This window comes from Littorina saxatilis, linkage group LG1 (assembly GCF_037325665.1).
Source record: "Littorina saxatilis isolate snail1 linkage group LG1, US_GU_Lsax_2.0, whole genome shotgun sequence".
Taxonomy (NCBI): Eukaryota; Metazoa; Mollusca; class Gastropoda; order Littorinimorpha; family Littorinidae; genus Littorina; species Littorina saxatilis.
This window is the reverse complement of record NC_090245.1, coordinates 89386393-89408380: the sequence shown is the minus strand read 5'-3', so window position 1 is coordinate 89408380 and position 21988 is coordinate 89386393. Positions and strand designations below refer to the sequence as shown.

The following is a 21988-nucleotide window of genomic DNA, read 5'->3' as shown; positions in this document are numbered from 1 at the left end:
GTCACGGTCAAAAGTGTTTGACGTCAATTAATGCATCATGACGGCATGCCTCCCTGTAGTCTTTCTCTCTCGCGTGGTGTGTGTGGTCTCGGTCATTGTTATTTTGAGCGGGCCGAGACTATTTGGCAGTCGTGTCCCTGTAAGTAGGCTACATGCAGACACAGACAGATCTAGATCTAGTGTCTCTCTTTCTTGCACAGTCGTCACCTAAGCTTACTGTGTGTGTGGGTGTGTATGTGTGACGGAGTGATTGAGTTTGTGTTACTGTTTGTCTATTTCTTACGTGAGCCTTGAAGGCTTCGCCTCTTGTTTCTTTTGATGTGATATTGTTTCTGTTCAGATTTGACTGTGGTCAAGATCTATGAACTTGTCTTCTCGTAGCTACCGATTTGCCTCGTCAGATTTTTGACTCACATGCGAAGCAAAAGTGAGTCTATGTACTCACCCGAGTCGTCCGTCCGTCCGTCCGTCCGGAAAACTTTAACGTTGGATATTTCTTGGACACTATTCAGTCTATCAGTACCAAATTTGGCAAGATGGTGTATGATGACAAGGCCCCAAAAAACATACATAGCATCTTGACCTTGCTTCAAGGTCAAGGTCACAGGGGCCATAAATGTTGTCTAAAAAACAGCTATTTTTCCCATTTTTCCCATTTTCTCTGAAGTTTTTGAGATTCAATACCTCACCTATATATGATATATAGGGCAAAGTAAGCCCCATCTTTTGATACCAGTTTGGTTTACCTTGCTTCAAGGTCAAGGTCACAGGAGCTCTTCAAAGTTGGATTGTATACATATTTTGAAGTGACCTTGACCCTGAACTATGGAAGATAACTGTTTCAAACTTAAAAATTATGTGGGGCACATGTTATGCTTTCATCATGAGACACATTTGGTCACATATGATCAAGGTCAAGGTCACTTTGACCCTTATGAAATGTGACCAAAATAAGGTAGTGAACCACTAAAAGTGACCATATCTCATGGTAGAAAGAGCCAATAAGCACCATTGTACTTCCTATGTCTTGAATTAACAGCTTTGTGTTGCATGACCTTGGATGACCTTGACCTTGAGGTCACATGTATTTTGGTAGGAAAAATGTGTAAAGCAGTTCTTAGTGTATGATGTCATTGCTAGGTTTGTCATGTAAAGGTCAAGGTCAAGCATGTGAGTCGTATGGGCTTTGCCCTTCTTGTTCTCTCTTGGGATAGAAAAAAAGACTATTGACTGATTGTACATACATAATACTTCTAGTACTTGTTTCATCTTAAAGACCTACTATGGTTCTATGCATATTCTGATTTACTATGGTAGATCTTTAAAAGTTTAGGATTATGCTTGAGAGCAAAATTTACTTGTTTTTGTAGGCACATTTTTCCCCATGAAACAGTGTATTTGGGGATTTTTAAAACATTGTATTATCAACCTCGGATAGCTGTGATTGAAATAGTACTTCAGTGTATTGTACAGATGGCTATTATTCCACAGACATGGCTGGAGGAGCAGGCATGGGAGGGCTGGGCCAGGCAGGAGCTCTCGGCGTCGGAGGCCTAGGTGGTGGCGTTGGCATGGGCATGGATCTAGGCCTAGGGGGAGCAGGTATGGGGAATGCGGGGGGTATGGGAGGCATTCCCACCAGCCTGGGTGGAGGAGGCATTGGTCTCAACAACCTGGGTATGGGTCTGGGTGGTGGTGGTGTCACAGGGATGGGTCAGAGCGGCGCGGGGCTCGGCGGGTTAGGTGGTGGCAATTTGGGGCTTGGTCTGGGTGACTCTCTGGGCGCGTCAGGCCTGGGGGGCTCCAAGATGGGGCTAGGGGACGGCATGGGCATGTCTGGGCTGGGTGGGGGCGTGGGTCTCATGGGAGCAGGGGTCAGTTCAGCCAGTATGGGTGTTAGCGGTCTGGGAGCCGGCATTGATGTTGGGGGTCGCAGTTTTGAGGGCGGTCGTCGTGTCAGTCGCTTTGATTCTCCAGGTAGAAGCGCAGGGTTTGATGACCTGCGTGGAGGTGGAGGGTTCGACTCTCAGGGCAGAGGAGGGATGGAAATGGGAGGCCTAGACATGGCTGGCAGAGGGGCTATGGACCTGGCTGGAAGAGGAGGTTTTGACATGGGACGTGGTGGTCTGGACGCAGGGATGGCCGGGGCTAGAGGGGCCTTGGACCTGGGCGGTCAAGGAAGGTTCGACTCTCTGGGTGGTCGTGGAGGGCTGGACCTTGATGGCAGGGGAGGGTTTGACCTATCTCGTAGCGGGGGCATGGGTGGCTTGGACATGGGAAACAGGGGAGGAGGGTTCGATTTGGGTCGAGGCGGCTTTGACCAAGGCATGAGAGGAAACTTTGACGCTGGCGGAAGAGGCAGTTTTGACAACAAGGGGCGTGGAGGAGACATGGGTGGAAGGGGAGGTGATGGGCGAGGAGGACGCCAAGGTCAAGGCCGATGCACTGTCACCATAAAAAATGTAAGTGGAAAGAAAGAGAAAATCGTTTACTGCTTTGTGATTATTTTCTGTATAATTATTCACAAGGAAAAGAACTCTTATTATTGTCATTAACTCCCAGATGTTGATCTAATTATCTGCTTGATTTCATAGCTACTGCTGCCTTTCTCTCTGATAGTATTTTTTCCTGCTGGGAAAGCGAACTTCCAGAAACACCGGACACTGCGATTCTTTTGCTGCAGTAGCATGCTGTGAATGAGTTCAGATAATTGTATCACTTTTAAAAGTTAACAGGCTTTAGCTGCCATTTGAGATGTTGCGATTGTTTAGATTATTGAGGTTCTTCTTCTTCTTCTTCAGCATTCGACGGTTTTGCTACTCATAGTCTTAGGCCTGCTGATCTTATGAACTGGCACGTTCGGCGCAGGTCTTCCACAGTTCCCTACATTAAATAACATATTCTTACTCCGAATCACATTAGCATTGAGTCACCTGAGATGCTTATCACTGAAAAACGCTTACCCGGCTAAAATTTTTAAAGGGAAGCAACCCATCACCAAAACGAAAGTGAAAGTAGCTTTGGTAATGGGCCAGCACACTGGGAGTTACCTCCCATACGGGAGTGTGCCACGTCACTTCCTCTAGGAACACGTGCCTATCTCATACGTTCTTTTCACCTCGGAGAGGACGGTTCACTTTTTGACGCTCTGTGGCCGACCTTGTGTGTTTGAGTGACACCCGCCGGCCACGTTACCCAGCTTTTCTGCTCGCCTTGCCTACAGTTTGGTGAGCTCGTTCCCGTTTGTTGTTGGTTGTTTGCGCTGTTTTCGTTACTGTACGTTGTCCGTTTTTTGCGGACTTGTGTGTCAGTGACTTGCGTGTTTAGCCATTTTGTTGTGTGAGTTAGTTAGCTAGCTCGTATGACTTTGCTCGTAGCTCTGCGTGCCCCTTTCTGTGTTGGGCAAGTGTAGCTATAGTATTTTGTTGACGCGAAAGAGTGTGTGTTTACTGTGTTCAGTCGTTTAGACTTACGTGTCAGTAAATTTTTTCGCGTTGTCACGCGTCGTTGACTTGTGTGTCAGTTACTTGCGTGTTTCGCCATTTTGTTGTGTGAGTTTGTTCTCTAGCTCGTGTGACTTTGTTTGTAGCTCTACGTGCCTCTGTTTTTGTTGGGCAAGTATAGCTATCGTATTTTGTTGACGCGAAAGAGTGCGTGTTTACTGTGTTTTCAGTCGTTTAGACTTACGTTTCAGTAAATTTTTTCGCGTTGCCACGCGTTGTTGACTTGTGTGTCAGTTACTTGCGTGTTTCGCCATTTTGTGGTGTGAGTTAGTTTTCTAGCTCGTGTGACTTTGTTTGTAGCTTTACGTGCCTCTGTTTTTGTTGGGCAAGTGTAGCTATCGTATTTTGTTGACGCGAAAGTGTGTGTTTTTTACTGAGTTTTCAGTCGTTTAGACTTACGTTCAGTAAAATGTTTTCGTGTTGTTTACATGGATTTGACAGCATGTCTGATTCAGACAACCGCTGTGGCAAGTCAGACCCCATGGGGAAATTTTAAGCCTTAGGCTTCTTCTTTAGCAGTTTTACTTGTACAGACCAAGAACGTAACTATTTGTTGTCTGTACCTTTTTCGGCGCCTAGCGCTGTTACTACTTCTGCTATCTTTTGTGGCGCCTAGCGCTATGGTTACGTCTGCTCCGGTTCTCTACTACGGAGACTTCGTCCTCGTTGTTAGCACCTGTGCAGGGTGCGTTGGTTCCTTTCTGTTTTAGACACTGGTTCCGGGAATCCGCAGCTTGGTGCAAGCAGAGTTCCAGCGTTCCGTCGCCAGTTGTTTGGCGTTTCCGGCATCTGGCAGTGACGTCCGGGAGTTGGCTTCCGTGTCTTTGCCGTCCATTTCCGGTTTGGAGCAGCGTCCTCCCTCTTCAGCTGCGGCTGGTAAGCAGAGCTGGTCCGATAGCCCTCGTGAGGCGCCTGGACGTTCTCTCTCGGGAGACAGCTCTTTCGCATCGGGTCACGACCGATACCATGCTGATCTTTCATTTCCGGCGATAACCTACGAGGCCCCGGATTTGATCGAACAGCTGCGGCAGTCGGTTTCGGCTGCCGCATTTCCGGCACTTGCCGGAAGTGATGATCCGTCCGCTCCGGCACGCTAAGGCGGTCGCGGCAGGATGGAGTATTCACTGACTTCCGGTCCTTCCGGATCGCGAAGTCAACCAGTGCAGCCTTCGCTTCCGCATTGCGCGGTTTCGTCGGCTACACTACCGGCACTTGCCGGAAGTGATGATCCGTCCGCTCCGGCACGCTAAGGCGGTCGCGGCAGGATGGAGTATTCACTGACTTCCGGTCCTTCCGGATCACGAAGTCAACCAGTGCAGCCTTCACTTCCGCATTGCGCGGTTTCGACGGCTACACTTCCGGTTTCGGCCGGACACGCTGCTTCCTCTTCTGGTGCTTCCTTCCGGATACCAGTGGGTGGATTCCAGCGTACGCCTTCCGGCCAGTTAGTGCCTAGGCTTGAGCAGGCATCACTCCACTCTGATGGGGGAGTGACGTCAGCTCATCCAGCTCCGGTTTTTGCGGATGGTCGTCCTGCCTACCCTTTACCTTCACAAGGTTCTGGGCTGCAGGATGATGTTCGTGTACAGGCATTTCCGGTTTCCGGTTTGCCAGGGCATGCTTCTGCTTCCGGAACTGGTGTTTTTGGTTTCAGTGCAGCCTTCGCTTCCGCATTGCGCGGTTCTGTCGGCTACACTACCGGCACTCGCCAGAAGTGATGATCCGTCCACGCAGGCACGCTACGGCGGCTGCGTCAGTATGGAGTATTCACTGATTTTCCGGTCCTTCCGGATCTCGAAGTCAACCAGGGCAGTCTTCAATTCCGCATTCCGCGGTTTCGTCGGCTACACTTCCGGTTTCGGCCGGACATGCTGCTTCCTCTTCTGGTGCTTCCTTCCGGATACCAGAGGGTGGATTCCAGCGTACGCCTTCCGGCCTTTTAGTGCCTAGGCTTGAGCAGGCATCACTCCACTCGGATGAGGGAGTGACGTCAGCTCATCCAGCTCCGGGTTTTTTACGGATGGTCGTCCTGCCTACCCTTACCTTCACAAGGTTCTGGGTTGCAGGATGATGTTCGTGCACAGGCATTTCCGGTTTCCGGTTTGCCAGGGCATGCTTCTGCTTCCGGAACTGTGGTTTTGGTCATGGCTCCATGTGTGACTATTCTGATGCTCCATCAGGGGTCAACGAGGAGTCTCGGGGCGTGTTTCCGTCGAAGCTCAAGTCTGTTCTTGACATCGCGGTGGAAGTAGCGTCTCGTTTTTTCCCCGAAGGGGTGGTGGCTGCGGACTCTTCCGCTCCGTTCGTTCCTTCGGCCATGGCGGACTTCCGGCCGGCACAGGAGGATGTTTCTTCCTTCCGGTTCGCCGAGTCTCCGTCAGTGGCTTACCAACTTTTGCATTCGCTGGTTCGTCCAGCACATGCGGGGAGTGGTATTCGGCCAGTGCCTGTTCCGTTACTGCTTCCTTTTGGTCCAGTTCCGGTATCAGCTCAGCAGTGGGTGGCGTCGGCTTCTCAAGCCTCTTCCTTTGTGCCTACGGGCAATAGGAAGCTTAGCTTGTCCACTCAGAGCCAGAGCTGGCTGGTGTCTTTTGCACTCCCTAGGGCTACCCTTCCGGTTCTCCGGGAATTGCTGCCTCTTCTGGCTAAACCGATCAAGTATGATCCGGTTCTGCCGGTTTCTGAGGCTTCCTCCTCTCTGCTGAGGAGGTTGGACGTCGGCAGATCGAACTGTCCTCCGTTGCAGAGACTCTTGTTCGAACTCTGTCTCGGTCATCGATCGATTCGCTGGTTCCTTTCACTCTCAGTGAAGAACAATATGCGGACGATGTCTCTGCCCTTTTGACCACCTTGGCCAAGGTCAAGGAGGAGCAATTGCGTCTTTCCTCCCTACAGTTCTCCCAAGCGGTCCTCTGTAGGAGGGATCTCTTCCTCTCGCAGTCCCAGTTCACGGACCTGGCTACTAGGGAGACCTGGAGAGTCTCCCCTGTCTCAGAGGAATCTCGCTTCTGTTCTCTGGCAATGGTTGCCAGACAGAAGGAGATTCAGTCGAACAAGGACAGTCAGTTCCTCGACTTCACTCTGCAGGGGGTGAAACAGTCTAAGCCTTCTAAACAAAAGCAGGCTCAGACATTGTCGAATCTCAAGCCAGCTCAGAAGCGGCAGGCTCTGCCGGTCGCTCGTGGCGGGAAGAAGAGGACGGCATCGGGGAGGGGGTGTGGCGGCTCTGGGAGTAAGCCACACCCCCAATGATGCGCTCACGATCTCACCCACCTCCCGCCTTCCACCTTGGTGATGGCGGGAGGCCCCTCCCGTGCGCTTTCTCGTTGGATGTCGGTAGTTGACAGCCAATGGATTGTGGGAGTGGTGAGATCGGGCTTCCGCCTGCTCTGGCGGGAGGAAAAGGCGCCTCTTACCCGAGTGCCGCCGCGGTTCAAGCCCCTCTTCTCGCAGGAAGCACGTTCCGCCTTGCAGTCGGAAATTGCCTCTCTGCAGCAGAAGGGCGCGGTGGAGAGAGTTCGGGTCCATAGCTCCCTGGGATTTAAGGGCGTCTTTTCGCCGTTCCCTAAGCGTCAGGAGGATGGCGTCCCGTTTTGGATTTATCTCTCCTCAACACTTTCTTGAGTGAGATAAAAGTCAAGATGGAGACGCCAGCCTCGGTCCGAGACTCTCTCTGCCCAGGAGACTGGGTGACCTTGATCGATCTCAAGGACGCATACTTTCATTTTTATGCATCCGGCCGACCGGAATCGGCTTTGTTTCCGGTGGGGAGATCAGATCTACCAGTTTTGCGCACTCCCTTTCGGGCTGTCCCTCGCACCATGGATTTTCACCATGGTGGTGAGACAGTTCTGTGCACTGGTGAGGTCCTAGGGTATCCGCCTGCGGGCTTATCTGGACGACTGATTCATCATGATCCAGTCCCAGAGCGGCTGTTCGCAGGATACCCTAATGGTTCTTTGAGAATCCAACTTGTTGGGGTTCTCGATCAACCGGGCAAATCCGGAGCTGACCCCGTCACAGACATTCACTTATCTGGGGATGTCTTTCGACACGGTCGCGTGGACTGTCCAGCCTTCTCAGAGAAGGGTGGACAAGCTCCAAGCTCAGATTCGCTCCACTTTGCCTCTCCTGATGGTTTCCATCCGTCTGGACTTGGTGGCTCGCTCGCATAGAGCGTCCACCTCGTCAGTTTATGCTTCCCACTGGAAGGCATGGACTGCCTGGTGTTCAGCTACAGGGGTGAGGTCGGTGGCTTCGCGCTCTATTCAGGTCGCCAACCGCCTCTCTTTCATGTCTTCGCAGGGCGCCTCAGGCTTCTCGTTGAGGTTCCGGCGCTTCGCTATCTCGGCGACTCTTTAGCAGATCAGTCGGTCTGTTCGAGTCGGGGGCGTTATAGCTGCAGTCATTAAAGGGGCTGCTCTTAGGGAAGCTAAAGCTCGTTTGCCCGCTCCCAAGTGGGACTTGTTTTTTAATCCTGGAATTCCTATGTTCTGCGGATTTTGAGCCTTTGAGCGAGGCCATTCTGTTCAATGTCACTCGCTAAGCGCTGGTTCTTCTTTTGTTGGCAACGGCCCAACGGGGTGGCGAGGTCCACGCCCTGTTGGGTCAGCCTGGAGATATCTCCTTTGAGTCGGACGGTTTCGCATCTTTGCGTTTCCGGCCCGATTTCCTGGCCAAGATTCAGTCTCCGGGGCAGGCCTCTCTGCTGGTTAGAGTCAAGGCTCTGATCAGCGCGTTTGGCCCCGGATGACCTTGATTTGGTCAATTGCCCTGTGAGGGCTCTTTGTCTGTACTTAGCCCGGACTCAGCTGTTTCGGTCTAGTTCTCAGAAGTTGCTGTTTATCTCGCCCTTTTCTAGGCGCGAGTAAGGTTTGTCGAAGGTATCGTTGGCCTGGTGGGTGTCCTCGCTCATTAAGCAAGCTTATGAGTGGAGTCGCACAAAGAGGGGGGGGGGGTCATGCCCTCCTTGCCACTTGACTCGGCCCGAGCCCATGATATGAGGGCGTGGGCATCCTCTCTGGCAGTACTGCGCTCCAGATGTCTAGAGGAGGTGCTGACAACTACGTTTTGGCGTTCTGAAGATGTTTTCTTAAACTTTTATCTTCGGGACGTCTCGGCTCTTCGACAGGATGGCTTCAGAGGCCTTCCAGTGCTCATAGCAGCAGGCCAGTTCCTGTCCAGAACTTGATGGTGAGTTTTGATTCATTTCTAGCCCACCGCCTTGTTGATGTTATCTGCTAATGTGATTCGGAGTAAGAATATGTTATTTAATGGAAAATTTCCTAGATAAATTTTCATTTAATTAATATACTTACCCGAATCACATACTGTATTCCCTCCCACCTGCCCCGCGTATGGTTTTAAGTTTTTCTAAGACCGTATGAGATAGGCACGTGTTCCTAGAGGAAGTGACGTGGCACACTCCCGTATGGGAGGTAACTCCCAGTGTGCTGGCCCATTACCAAAGCTACTTTCACTTTCGTTTTGGTGATGGGTTGCTTCCCTTTAAAAATTTTAGCCGGGTAAGCGTTTTTCAGTGATAAGCATCTCAGGTGACTCAATGCTAATGTGATTCGGGTAAGTATATTAATTAAATGAAAATTTATCTAGGAAATTTTCCAGTTTAGCATCTGGAGTTGTGCTCTCTATTGGGGTTCAAATTATTAAATGTGTTTACTGTAGATTCCACAGTGTTGCAGTTGTTTCATTGCTTTTACTCTTTCTTTGAATCTAGCTTCCTTACAGCCTGGGCTGGCAAGACCTGAGGGATCGCTTCCGTGATGTTGGTAAGTTAACTTTTGTAGTACTTGACTTAGACAGGGAGAGAGAAAGAGAAAGAACATGTGCGTGTTAGTACAATTTTGCAGAAAATTGAAGCTTTAGACAAAGCCTTCAAATGTACATGCAGGAATGTTGTTGGTTGCTCTTTTTGGTACTTTTTCTTTGTTTGCTGTTCTGTGTGTAGTTTGGATTTTGAAACTTGTTATTTATTTTTGTTTGTTTGCGTTCGGTGTGTGCAGGAGATGTCAAATACGCAGAGATCATAATGGAGAATGGGCGACCTTCAGGTGACGCCATGGTTCGTTTTGGCACAGAGGAGGACGCTCTGAGAGCCATCAGTATCCTTTGACAACATTTTTATAACACTGCTGGGTTCACACTTTGCTGCTTGACAGCACTATCCAAGATCTTAAGGTGGGGTGAGTTTGCGTGTAGTCTCTCCAGTACATTCAGCTCGTTATTAGTTTGTGCAAGCATCTTTGCATTCCGTACAAAGTAGTTTGTGCTCAGTCTTCTTCATTGTCTTTTGTTTTGTTTGAAATGAGACTAGCGCTGAAGAGATTCATATGCTGAACAGTACTGTTACTGTCAGAAAGGGATTTGAAACTTTATTTCAAGCTTTCATTTGAGGTTGGTGGTGATGGTTGCAAGTAAAATTTGTGATCCTTTTGGGGAAACTTTGAATATCATTTGAGAGTCTTAAAACATGAGTTAAACATTAAAGAGACAACTGAAGCAAGATGCAGTCAGTTAGAGAAAAGTTGATGGGGGTTAAGAGATGCCTTTGCGCCTTGTGTTTTCCCTAACCGTCTCTCAGGCTTGTGTGACGGCACAAGGCTGGAAGGACGTACGATCCGCGTTTCGCTGCGAAACTGAACCACCTCACACTCCACACTCGATGGTGCTCAGTCGGTCAGCTGACCTCAAGCCAAAGGGCAGCAACTCTGGATGCAGTCAGCAGCGCACCCCCTGGTGTGTATATCAGCGTACTTTTATACAGCAGGCTCATTTTTTGTTTCTTTGGATTTCTTGGTCTGGATCTGAGGAATATTACAACATCAGCTGATGGCTTTGGAACAATTTTTTTAATGGTGTCAACGTCAGCAGACTTTTTTGTATGCTTCATTCATGTTGAAAGAATTCGTCATAAGAAGGATTTTAAGGGAACTTTATTTTAATTGATCTACGTTGGAAGAAGTGTCCGTGTTGTCAACTTGAAAGGCTCCTTACATCAACGTGAGAGGCTTGTTATATCAGTGTGCGAGGCACTTTGTTGCACGTCATTAGCAAATATCGGTTATCTTCATTTCTCAAGTGTGGTAAGCAGTATTCCTGGACACAAGGGAGCTGTATACATTATACAAATATTTGCCCGATCTTGTTGAAGAAGAACGGTTTTCCTCCAAAATACTTCACTTCAGATCTGAGGTTTTTAGTTACTTTCACGGCTTTGAGAGAGTTTTGTTATAGATATCGATGTCAGCTTTTTATGTGTTTCGTTTATATGATTTATACCATGGATGTGTTGACTACTTGCCGTTCTCCCGAGTTTGCTCACCTCAGTCAGAGAATGTACTTTTTCTTCTGTTTTCTTGATGAGAATTAGATAACCTTGTTAGTTTAAGTTCACCAGCATTTTGATGTTTAGACAGAATTTGATATCATTGTAGATTTTGTCTAATTTTGGCCTATATGGTCCGCTGGACCCAAAAAACAACAACAATCAAACCAAATCATTTGTCTAATTTCTCTCATATTTGGGCTGATATTTTAGCTCATCATTTTCTGGGTCAGAGCTCTCTTGAAGGATAGGGAAGGGGGGGGGGGTGTGTGTGGGGGGGGGGGGGGGGTGGGGTGTGTGTGTGTGTTATCAGGAGAAGCGGAGGAAACTTCATGGATTTAAATTCCTTTAGAGCTTTTCATTAAGGTGTCCTGCATTTTATGGATGTATCCATCATTGTTTGGCCAGAAGATGAGCACTTTGATGTACCTGGACTTTAGCAGTTCTGTATCATGTGAAACCTTGGGCTGGACTGGCCATTAGAATGCGTACCATGTGTAATTTTAGTGGGAACTCATTTAGTAGTTCGATTGTTTGGAGCGAAGAGAGCATTCCTCTAAATACAGTTGACTTGGTTGGATTTGTGCTGAGGATAAGTTAGTTTCTGGTTTGAGCTGGGAGACATTCTCTGCTGACTTTTATTGTTTAAAATGTGAGTCCTCTTCAAAGTGTGAGTCGATTGAACTTGCTTGTTTTATGCAGAAATTGTCAGAAATAAATGTTTAGTCGATTTTACCTCTTGCGTATGTTTTCCAGAATTTGCTAGTGTGGCTTCTTTTGAAGCAGTTTTTGTGCGTGTCTGCTTGTACTTGTAATGTGCTGTTGGTAAAGTACCTCTGCTTCCTTGTAGCATAATCTCCTTGACTTGAAAATGCCTACTTGTCTTAGACCGAAGATTGCAATGAATGCTGAAGGATAAAGATAAAGCGGTCAGTAGTTTTTTATGTGAGATTCACAGAATCATGTTTTTGACAAGAACTTGGGGAAAAAAATCAGTAATTAAAGTATTTTCTGAAACATCAGGCCTGCAGTCACGAGTACAGTGTCTCAGTAGGTTGAAGACCATGATGATGATTGGCTGGTATGATATTCTTGACTCTGGCCAGCGCAAAGCTTTTAATCCTTCTCTCGGAGTCTAACTCACAACACAACAGTGAAACGGCACTGTGTGTAGGGGTGTCCTATTTGGAAAAAACAGTTGATCGGATTGAAACACGGCATTTTGTAATTTTGAAGGAAATGGGACAACATTTCATATTCTTCCATCAACTCAACTTCATGTAATTTTAAGCGTGTCGGATGGTACGGATTGGATTTGGGTCTGGCACTAATTTCATCACTGGACAGTATGATTGCTCGGGCTTTGGAGCCGTTCACACTAATGAGAAGGTAGATGGTGGAATTGCATATGATTCCAGAAAAAAAGCGCATTTAGACGGACTGGTGAAATTGTCACTGGTGACGTTTAATTTTAAGTCTACAGATGGAAAGTTGATGGGCATTGCACAGCATGCAACATTTTGACACAATAGCGAAATGCTGTTGATGTTTTCTGGTCTTGAATCCGTGTGAATGGAGAAGCAAAATATCCAGTACACCACTGCTATGGAACAACTGAAGAAGGATTCATCATTTCATCTTGGCAACAGGCGCCACAGTGAAATTGTGATTCTTGCAGATTCATAGGTAAGTATGGATGGAAACTGCTTTCAAGATATGCAGCGAATTGGTCTGTTTTTCTAAATGTTGTTAACGGTTTGAAAAATGAAAATTCATCAGTCGTGGATAAATGGTAAAACCTGGACCTGTTGTCCCTGTTTGACAAGAATCTGGTTTTCTTTCTTGATTTATTGCTTTTTGAAGTCAACTTCAGAAACAAACTCTTTTTGTAAGAGGAAGTAGAGTTCTTTTATCCATCTGAATCTTTGGTTTGCCTGTGGGGAGGTGGAGAAGAAGCAATGCCCAGGGAAATGCAAGGGCAAGGTGAAATGTTTCTGTTTTCTGCAACAAAGACCATGATCTCTTTTCAGGTGTTCTTGCAGTAGCAGCCTTATGGTGAATTCTGCTTCTAATCTATACAGATTTCTTCCGGTGCTGATCAGATACAAGTTTTGTTCATCTATCCTGACAGCTGGTAAAATGGCATCTTGGGAGAATTTATGTTTACCAGCAAAGAATTCAGCAAATTCAGACCTTGGGTAAAGCAAAGTCAGAGAGGTGCTGAAACACTATAAATGTGATACTGCAGTGTGATTCCGGTCATCTCAACAAACGTGACAAAGACACTGGCACTGGAAGACCCAGCACAGTTTCTGCATGTACCAACTCATGTAACCGTCGCGATATATTATAACCTTCGTGGTTGAAAACGACGTTAAACACCAAATAAAGAAAGAAAGAAAGAAACACGCAGCAGCAGCTAGAACTAAAGCAACCCTCTGACTCTAGCCAGTATTTCTTGTCTGTTTGGCTGAAATATGAAATTTGCTATAGAACAGTAAGGATGAGGACATCTGAAACATTGTTTTAAAAGCTGTCGGCAAGTACTTCAAATCTCTCAAGATGGGACAAGTTCTTCAGAATAGAGCCAAATTGAGACCATTTAAAAGGTTTGGTTTTTACTATGCCGAATGCTGCTGAAGAAGACTGGAGATGAAGCTTCAGACGGAATGGTGGCATCTTTCTTGACAGTTGTTTCTGGCAAGAATTTGGTAAAACTAAAAACCAAAAGGATGCAAGGAAAAAAGTGCTGCTTTCTTCCTGTCTGAGATGTGGATTGTCTACTTGTACAAATTAATTGTGGGCATTGTAGGATTAGGAGTGCAGAAGACGTCATTTTGAGGTAATTATGTCATTTATTTCAAATTTTGTACAAGACCGGCTTGGATGGGAAAAGTCTGGGAAATTTGTTGGTAACATTCGAAGTTAACCGGCTAATTCTTTTGGATGTAGAAATAGGTATGTAGATTTGTGTCTGATGATGCATGTAGTTTGAAAATGTATGTATTTGGCTGCTCAAACTTTAAAAGATCTGAAATGCGCAAAATTGGTGGAAGCAAGGAATGGTTGTGTTGGTTCTTCATGCATTTTTCTGTTGGGACTGTTACTGATGCTGTCATTCTCAGAAAATAATTGATTTATTATTTTTTTTAAATCTGGTATTAAATCATTATCATTAACATTTTCTGCAGCTTTCATCACTTGTTTATGAAAAAAAAAGAATCAACACATTTGAATTTTGACGACTGTCTTTTAACGAGAAGCTGTTGGAAAGGCTTTTTGAGCAGTGTCGTGAGGGCAGCTTCTGGTACTTGTACTTATCGTGTACAGTAATTTTGCTGATCACATGATAAACTTGTATGGAGCATTGAAACTCTGAAATATGCACAGGTCTGGGGAGGTTTTACAGTCATGGCTATGAGATTGTGGGATGTTTTACATTATTTGGTGTGCAATTTCAAGAAGCGGCCTTCTTTGATTAGTCTCAGCCTTTTGAGATTGTGCGCGAACATATGTGCTTGTTGATGTACTTCTTTGTTTCAGCATGACAACTTTGTTGAAAATGTTGCACAAGTTTGTTCCACTGGTTTTGCCAAAACCGCCTTGCTCTACAAGACGACAGGTTTGCAGAGGATGACTGTGAGATGAGATTGCCATCAATTTCCAGGGGATGCCATGGTTTTCAAGAACTTTGGTGGAAGAGGTTGTCTTTGAAGAGAGCAGCTGATGGATGAAAACTTGGATTTGGAGGTTGAGTTTTCATTTCGCTCTACAAAGAAATACTGACAACGCCTACGACTGGTATGGTATTTTGAAAACTTGAATGGCTGCCGGCATGGGCAGCTGTTTTTGCCTTCTCTTCAATTCTGTATAGCTTGATAGTTTCCCAAAAATGTATTACTATTGGATTTTCCCTACGAATAGTGGCTCTCATCCGTGATATTAGATTTGATTACATGAGAGAACATCTTCAGTGATTTGAAAGGGAGGGGATAGTCCTGCAGTAGTACGGATCAATTGTGCTTGTTGCAAAACAATTTCTGTTGGAATTTCTGAGGAGTAGATTCTCAGGCCTTTATGAAAGTTGTGCATTGGGAGTTTTGATGCTTGGTTTTAGACTTCTGATGCACAGTTTGGTTCAGTCTAATAGATGGTATGAAAAGCTACTGCTCAAAGTTTCACAACTTATTAAATCTTCACATGAAGCTTGTGCATGGGACACTGATTTATTCAGGCATGTGCCTTTTTTTCTTTGTTCTTTTTGGAGATTTCATTGTGGATTTTTCACTGAAGCAGTGGATGTAAATCTTTTCTTTGGTCATGGTGAAGAGTTGATGATTTTCATCTGGTGGAGTGAGGATCATATTGCATGGGTAGGGTTCTTCCGGTATATGTCGGAAATCCGGATTCGTAATGTCTGGTGACGTTTTTTTGGTTGTTAATTATACAAATCCTTCAGCGTCTGGGGGCCCCCAGACCCCCCCTTAAAATTCTTCAGGATTCATGACATTTTTCAGTCCCACCCACGATTTTGTCAAAGGAGAATGCTGTTCACATTTGCACTGGTTTGCATGCATACCTTGTTTCAAATCTCTGTTGATTGTTGGGAGAGTAATGACATGTGGTAATTGGTATCCTATTCCATGCAGGGGTATTAAGTGTTGATTGTTTTTGACTTGACAGTGCTCGTTCGACCTGCATTTTGCATTGTCTGAACATATTGTTCTCGGCGGTGTTCATGTTCGGCTTCTGTGCATGCTCAGGCCTGGTAGTCTTACCTCTGTGTGGTCATCTGAATATTCGATGATTCTTCATTTGATTGTGTTTGGCAATGTTCAGCAGTATCGGTCACCCTCTCAGTACATTTATTCCAACAGAGATGTTACAAATTTACATGGTGTCGATGGTTGTACTGTTCTTCAGATATATGCTGGTGTGTGTCGGATTGCAAGAGACGTTGACGCTATCATTACAGAGGGAGTTTAAATATGTTGTGGTTTTACTGGCTGGGACCTGAAAATGGGAAATGAGAAGAAGTTGACTTATTGGAGATGAACACTAAAATCTGTTGTTCAGATGCTGACTGATTTTTATGCTGTGCTGAAATGTAATTGTGAACTGCTTTTACTGTTTTCTTTGTTCTGTAGAGGTAAGTAGACAGGTAAGTTTAACTTGCACTTAGTTTGACATATTATTTAAGTTCTGCATTTTACCTAACAATAAGAAGTTAATTTTTAGAATAGGAGAGTACTAGGATAGTTGTAATTTGGAAGTAAATGTGAATGCACAAAAGAAAAGGGGGGGGGGGGGGGGGGGGATGCTTTGCAGACATTTTCCTAAGAATGATTCAATGATCTTCAGAATTCCTTTTACTTACATTCAGCAGAAGTTAAAGTTTGTGGAATCATTTTTGGAAAACTATGTGTTTGTGAAGTGTACATATGCACACTCATGCATGTGCACAGATGCACACTCACACACAGACTCTTACACGGACTGATCGGCACGCAAAAAAAACAACAACACATGCACATGTTTATCTACATACTGTATGCACAAATGCACACACGCCCATATATACAGAACTCGCACACATTTATGCAGAGAATGATTAAACTTTGGTCTAGGGCAGGGTCAGGTGATGTCCACCAAAGATGATCTTGTAATCTGGATGGTGCGTTCCCCAGGTTGCCCTGCGTGCTGGATGACGGATTAACGTGGTCTGAGCTGCGGATGGCAGGAGGGGAGATGGAGAGAGGAGAGAAAGGAGCAGGGGACAGAGCCTCTCATGGGTTCTACGTCTTGGTTTAGAGAGCTGTAAGCATTCTCTTGGGCCGATTTGCTTCACTAAGGTACACAGTCATGCTAGGTAGCTAGACTGTGTGTGTGTGTGTGTGTCTCTCATCCCTTGTTTCAGCCCATTCTTGACCTACTCTCATGGTCTCATCTATATTGGACTTATTTTTCTGTCAGCCTTGCAGTTTAATTCAAAGTGAGATATAAAGTCAACCAGACTTCGAAAGATAATGCTGCACCGCTTCTTGTTCAGGTTTTGTCCATTTCTGTCAAGAGTGATGTTATTGTTAGGGCGTGATGAGCAAATGCAGCAAAGTCTATTGCTGAAATCTTATTATTTTTGAATCACTCCTTGAACTGCAAAAATTGGAACGATAGTTGGCCTCTTGTGCCTTTATTATTTAATGTGATCAGAGATATGTTCCTTACCTCAGTAGACAAGGTAAAATATTGGTTACATTTTATGTTTTTAACTCATCATAGTTATTTCAGGAGAGTCTTAGTAATGAGGAGTGAGTCCTGCCGGCTATACACAAAAAACTTAACGTTGAGGTTTTCTCAGATGTTATTTAAACCTAGAGCTTTGAAACTTTGCACACTCCTAAGGTTCGATGACCAACAGACATTTTAAAATGGTTGACCTTTATCAATTTTCAAGGTACATGTAATTGCGTGGTCATGTTTCGGAAAAGAAATGATTTTTTTTTTTAGTTGTTTGGAGGTTGGAGCTTTGATACTTTACACACTTTCTGGGGTTTGATAACCTTTACATGATGCAACCTACATCTGGCTGATCGTGGTCAAATTTTAAGGTCAAGGTTGTGTCGATTAGTAAGAGAACGTTTATAGAGCTAGAACAAGTTAATTTGCTTCTGATTGATTTTATTATGTATGAAAAAGGTGAGTATTTGCTCTTCTTGTTTGGCACAGTTTGAGGATAAAAGTCGCTTGTTCATTTCAATGTTTGTTATTTTCTCAGGTGACAGGAGACTGGTTCCGAATAAAACTCACTTACTGTATTACACATGTCATATGCATTTACCCCGCTTACTTCCCTTCATTTATCAGATAAGTAAAGATTGCATTTTTTTTCTTTATTTGCATATTTATCAATTGATTCATTTTTGACTCACATGCGAAGCAAAAGTGAGTATGTACTCACCCGAGTCGTCCGTCCGTCCGTCCGTCCGTCCGGAAAACTTTAACGTTGGATATTTCTTGGACACTATTCAGTCTATCAGTACCAAATTTGGCAAGATGGTGTATGATGACAAGGCCCCAAAAAACATACATAGCATCTTGACCTTGCTTCAAGGTCAAGGTCGCAGGGGCCATAAATGTTGTCTAAAAAACAGCTATTTTTCCCATTTTTGACTCACATGCGAAGCAAAAGTGAGTCTATGTACTCACCCGAGTCGTCCGTCCGTCCGTCCGTCCGTCCGTCCGTCCGTCCGGACGTCCGTCCGTCCGGACGTCCGTCCGGAAAACTTTAACGTTGGATATTTCTTGGACACTATTCAGTCTATCAGTACCAAATTTGGCAAGATGGTGTATGATGACAAGGCCCCAAAAAACATACATAGCATCTTGACCTTGCTTCAAGGTCAAGGTCGCAGGGGCCATAAATGTTGTCTCAAAAACAGCTATTTTTCACATTTTTCCCATTTTCTCTGAAGTTTTTGAGATTCAATACCTCACCTATATATGATATATAGGGCAAAGTAAGCCCCATCTTTTGATACCAGTTTGGTTTACCTTGCTTCAAGGTCAAGGTCACAGGAGCTCTTCAAAGTTGGATTGTATACATATTTTGAAGTGACCTTGACCCTGAACTATGGAAGATAACTGTTTCAAACTTAAAAATTATGTGGGGCACATGTTATGCTTTCATCTTGAGACACATTTGGTCACATATGATCAAGGTCAAGGTCACTTTGACCCTTATGAAATGTGACCAAAATAAGGTAGTGAACCACTAAAAGTGACCATATCTCATGGTAGAAAGAGCCAATAAGCACCATTGTACTTCCTATGTCTTGAATTAACAGCTTTGTGTTGCATGACCTTGGATGACCTTGACCTTGGGTCAAGTTCACATGTATTTTGGTAGGAAAAATGTGTAAAGCAGTTCTTAGTGTATGATGTCATTGCTAGGTTTAGTTATTTGGTCATGTCAAGGTCAAGCATGTGAGTCGTATGGGCTTTGCCCTTCTTGTTCCCATTTTCTCTGAAGTTTTTGAGATTGAATACCTCACCTATATATGATATATAGGGCAAAGTAAGCCCCATCTTTTGATACCAGTTTGGTTTACCTTGCTTCAAGGTCAAGGTCACAGGAGCTCTTCAAAGTTGGATTGTATACATATTTTGAAGTGACCTTGACCCTGAACTATGGAAGATAACTGTTTCAAACTTAAAAATGATGTGGGGCACATGTTATGCTTTCATCATGAGACACATTTGGTCACATATGATCAAGGTCAAGGTCACTTTGACCCTTATGAAATGTGACCAAAATAAGGTAGTGAACCACTAAAAGTGACCATATCTCATGGTAGAAAGAGCCAATAAGCACCATTGTACTTCCTATGTCTTGAATTAACAGCTTTGTGTTGCATGACCTTGGATGACCTTGACCTTGGGTCAAGGTCACATGTATGTTGGTAGGAAAAATGTGTAAAGCAGTTCTTAGTGTATGATGTCATTGCTAGGTTTAGTTATTTGACCTTGACCCTGAAGGTCAAGGTCATGTAAAGGTCAAGGTCAAGCATGTGAGTCGTATGGGCTTTGCCCTTCTTGTTAAGACTGATTACAAGACCTATGAAGAAGTGTTTGTTCTCACTATCTAAGTATGGCAGGGTAGCTGTTTTAATTTTGAATTAGCCTCAGCATAGTGTAACATTGTGTTACGGTGACATTGCAGCTGGACTACAAGGTGACATGGCACAAACTGAAGGAAGTGTTCAACAGCTTTGTGTTGCATGACCTTGGATGACCTTGACCTTGGGTCAAGGTCACATGTATTTTGGTAGGAAAAATGTGTAAAGCAGTTCTTAGTGTATGATGTCATTGCTAGGTTTAGCTGAAGGTCAAGGTCATGTAAAGGTCAAGGTCAAGCATGTGAGTCGTATGGGCTTTGCCCTTCTTGTTGATTCATCAATTTATGTATTTATCAATTTGTTTAATTAATCAAGTGATTTATTTACACCCCCGGTATTAGGGGTGTGTATAGGATTCGGTCCATGTGTTTGTTTGTTTGTTTGTGTTCGCATATAGATCTCAAGAATGAACGGACCGATCGTCACCAAACTTGGTGAACAGGTTCTATACATTCCTGAGACGGTCGTTACAAAAATTGGGACCAGTCAAACACACGGTTAGGGAGTTATTGGTGGATTAAGATTCTACAAGGACTTATAGAGGGACATATTAATGGTCAAAGGGAAATAACCTTCTCAGTTGGTGGCAGTGAGAATGGTAAGGACGGGGGTGTTTTTCCTACCTCGGAGGAATTTCTTGTTATTTATGTATTATTAATTTACACAAGCATCCACAAAGTACAAGCCACTTAATTTGTATTAATTTTAATGTGTTTCAGGACAGAGGGGCGCGCGACACCGCTGGTTGGCAGTCTGGTCTCAGGCGCTGGTGCCCCTGTGTCTGTGATACTGTTCATCAGTGCGTGCATATCAGTTAGAAGCTATATAGAGACTTCGTTGGTGTGCATGAAACGGCCAGTTTGGTGCCCGAGCACTAATGCGTGCCCCAGAGAGAATTCATCAAAAATTGCTGTTGTAGCAAATAAACAGAAATGATCTATGTTTGATTGCTGTGTTTTTGTGTGTGTGTGTGTATGTATGTGTACTGCACCTGTAAATATTGGAATGCATGAACAGAATCCTTTGCCCTCTGTTAAGTGGTTTTTTTTTTAAACATGTCTTTGTTTTTTGTCTGAGATGTCTGGCACAGTTTTTCTGTCACTCTCGCACTCTATCTCTCTCTCTGTGCATGTGAATGTGTGTGTGTGTGTGCGTAAGTGTGAATAAGCTGCTTCCCTCTTGCTAATGACGCTTAAACCTTGTATGATTTTCCTTCTATTGTCAGATCTCACCGCAGATTACAATAAGTGCATGTATACACAAACATGGGAACGTAGAAAGCTACAGACACACACAAAAACATAATTGATAAGCATGTTCATTCTTGGCTGCTTAATTATTTAAGAATCAGAAAACCAAGATAAGTCAATAATGACCATTCCAAAATAACTATACTATCAGACAAAGCTTAGCACTAGATTTTATTGGAAGCTCTGCTGGAACAGAGAAGTCTCAACCTGAGATAGTGAAGCAACCCCCCCCACCCCCGAAGAAAAAGAAACAAGTCGCGTAAGGCGAAAATGCAACATTTAGTCGAGCTGTCTGAGCTGTCGAACTCACAGAATGAAACTGAACGCACTGCAATTTTTCAGCAAGACCGTATACTCGTAGCATCGTCAGTCCACCGCTCGTGGCAAAGGCAGTGAAATTGACAAGAAGAGCGGGGTAGTAGTTGCGCTGAGAAGGATAGCACGCTTTTCTGTACCTCTCTTCGTTTTACTTTCTGAGCGTGTTTTTAATCCAAACATATCATATCTATATGTTTTTGGAATAAGGGACCGACCAGGAATAAGATGAAAGTGTTTTTAAATTGATTTGAAAATTTTTATTTTGATCATAATTTTTAAATTTTTAATTTTGAGAGCTTGTTTTTAATCCAAATATAACATATTTATATGTTTTTGGAATCAGGAAATGATGAAGAATAAGATGAACGTAAATTTGGATCGTTTTATAAACAATTTGTTTTTTTAATTTTTCAGATTTTTAATGACCAAAGTCATTAATTAATTTTTAAGCCACCAAGCTGAAATGCAATACCGAAGTCCGGCCTTCGTCGAAAATTGCTTGTCCAAAATTTCGATCAATTTGATTGAAAAATGAGGATGTGACAGTGCCGCCTCAACTTTTACAAAAAGCCGGATATGACGTCATCAAAGACATTTATCGAAAAAATGAAAAAAATGTCCGGGGATATCATTCCCAGAAACTCTCATGTAAAATTTCATAAAGATCGGTCCAGTAGTTTAGTCTGAATCGCTCTACACACACACACGCACAGACAGTCAAAACTTGACTAAATGTAACAAGTCGCGTAAAGCGAAAATACAATATTTAGTCAAGTAGCTGTCGAACTCACAGAATGAAACTGAACGCAATGCCATTTTTCAGCAAGACCGTATACTCGTAGCATCGTCAGTCCACCGCTCATGGCAAAGGCAGTGAAATTGACAAGAAGAGCGGGG

The 21988-nt window shown here is 44.5% G+C and overlaps 1 protein-coding gene across 3 annotated transcripts in view; it reads left to right on the top strand.

The window, feature by feature from the left end:
* LOC138983344 (heterogeneous nuclear ribonucleoprotein M-like) overlaps positions 1-20465 on the top strand; it is a 37658-nt gene extending 17193 nt beyond the window's left edge. Inside the window, exons 9-14 of one of the 3 annotated variants that reach the window (XM_070356754.1) lie at positions 1492-2462; positions 9241-9292; positions 9527-9625; positions 10105-10259; positions 16536-16665; positions 20243-20465. In XM_070356754.1, coding sequence (XP_070212855.1) covers positions 1492-2462; positions 9241-9292; positions 9527-9625; positions 10105-10163 — 1181 coding nt within the window. In that variant the 3' untranslated portion in view covers positions 10164-10259; positions 16536-16665; positions 20243-20465. Of the gene's footprint in view, positions 1-1491; positions 2463-9240; positions 9293-9526; positions 9626-10104; positions 10260-16535; positions 16701-17623 lie in introns of all 3 variants that reach the window. The other 2 variants (XM_070356746.1, XM_070356752.1) reach the window with 2 other exon arrangements.
* Positions 20466-21988: the final 1523 nt, after the last annotated feature.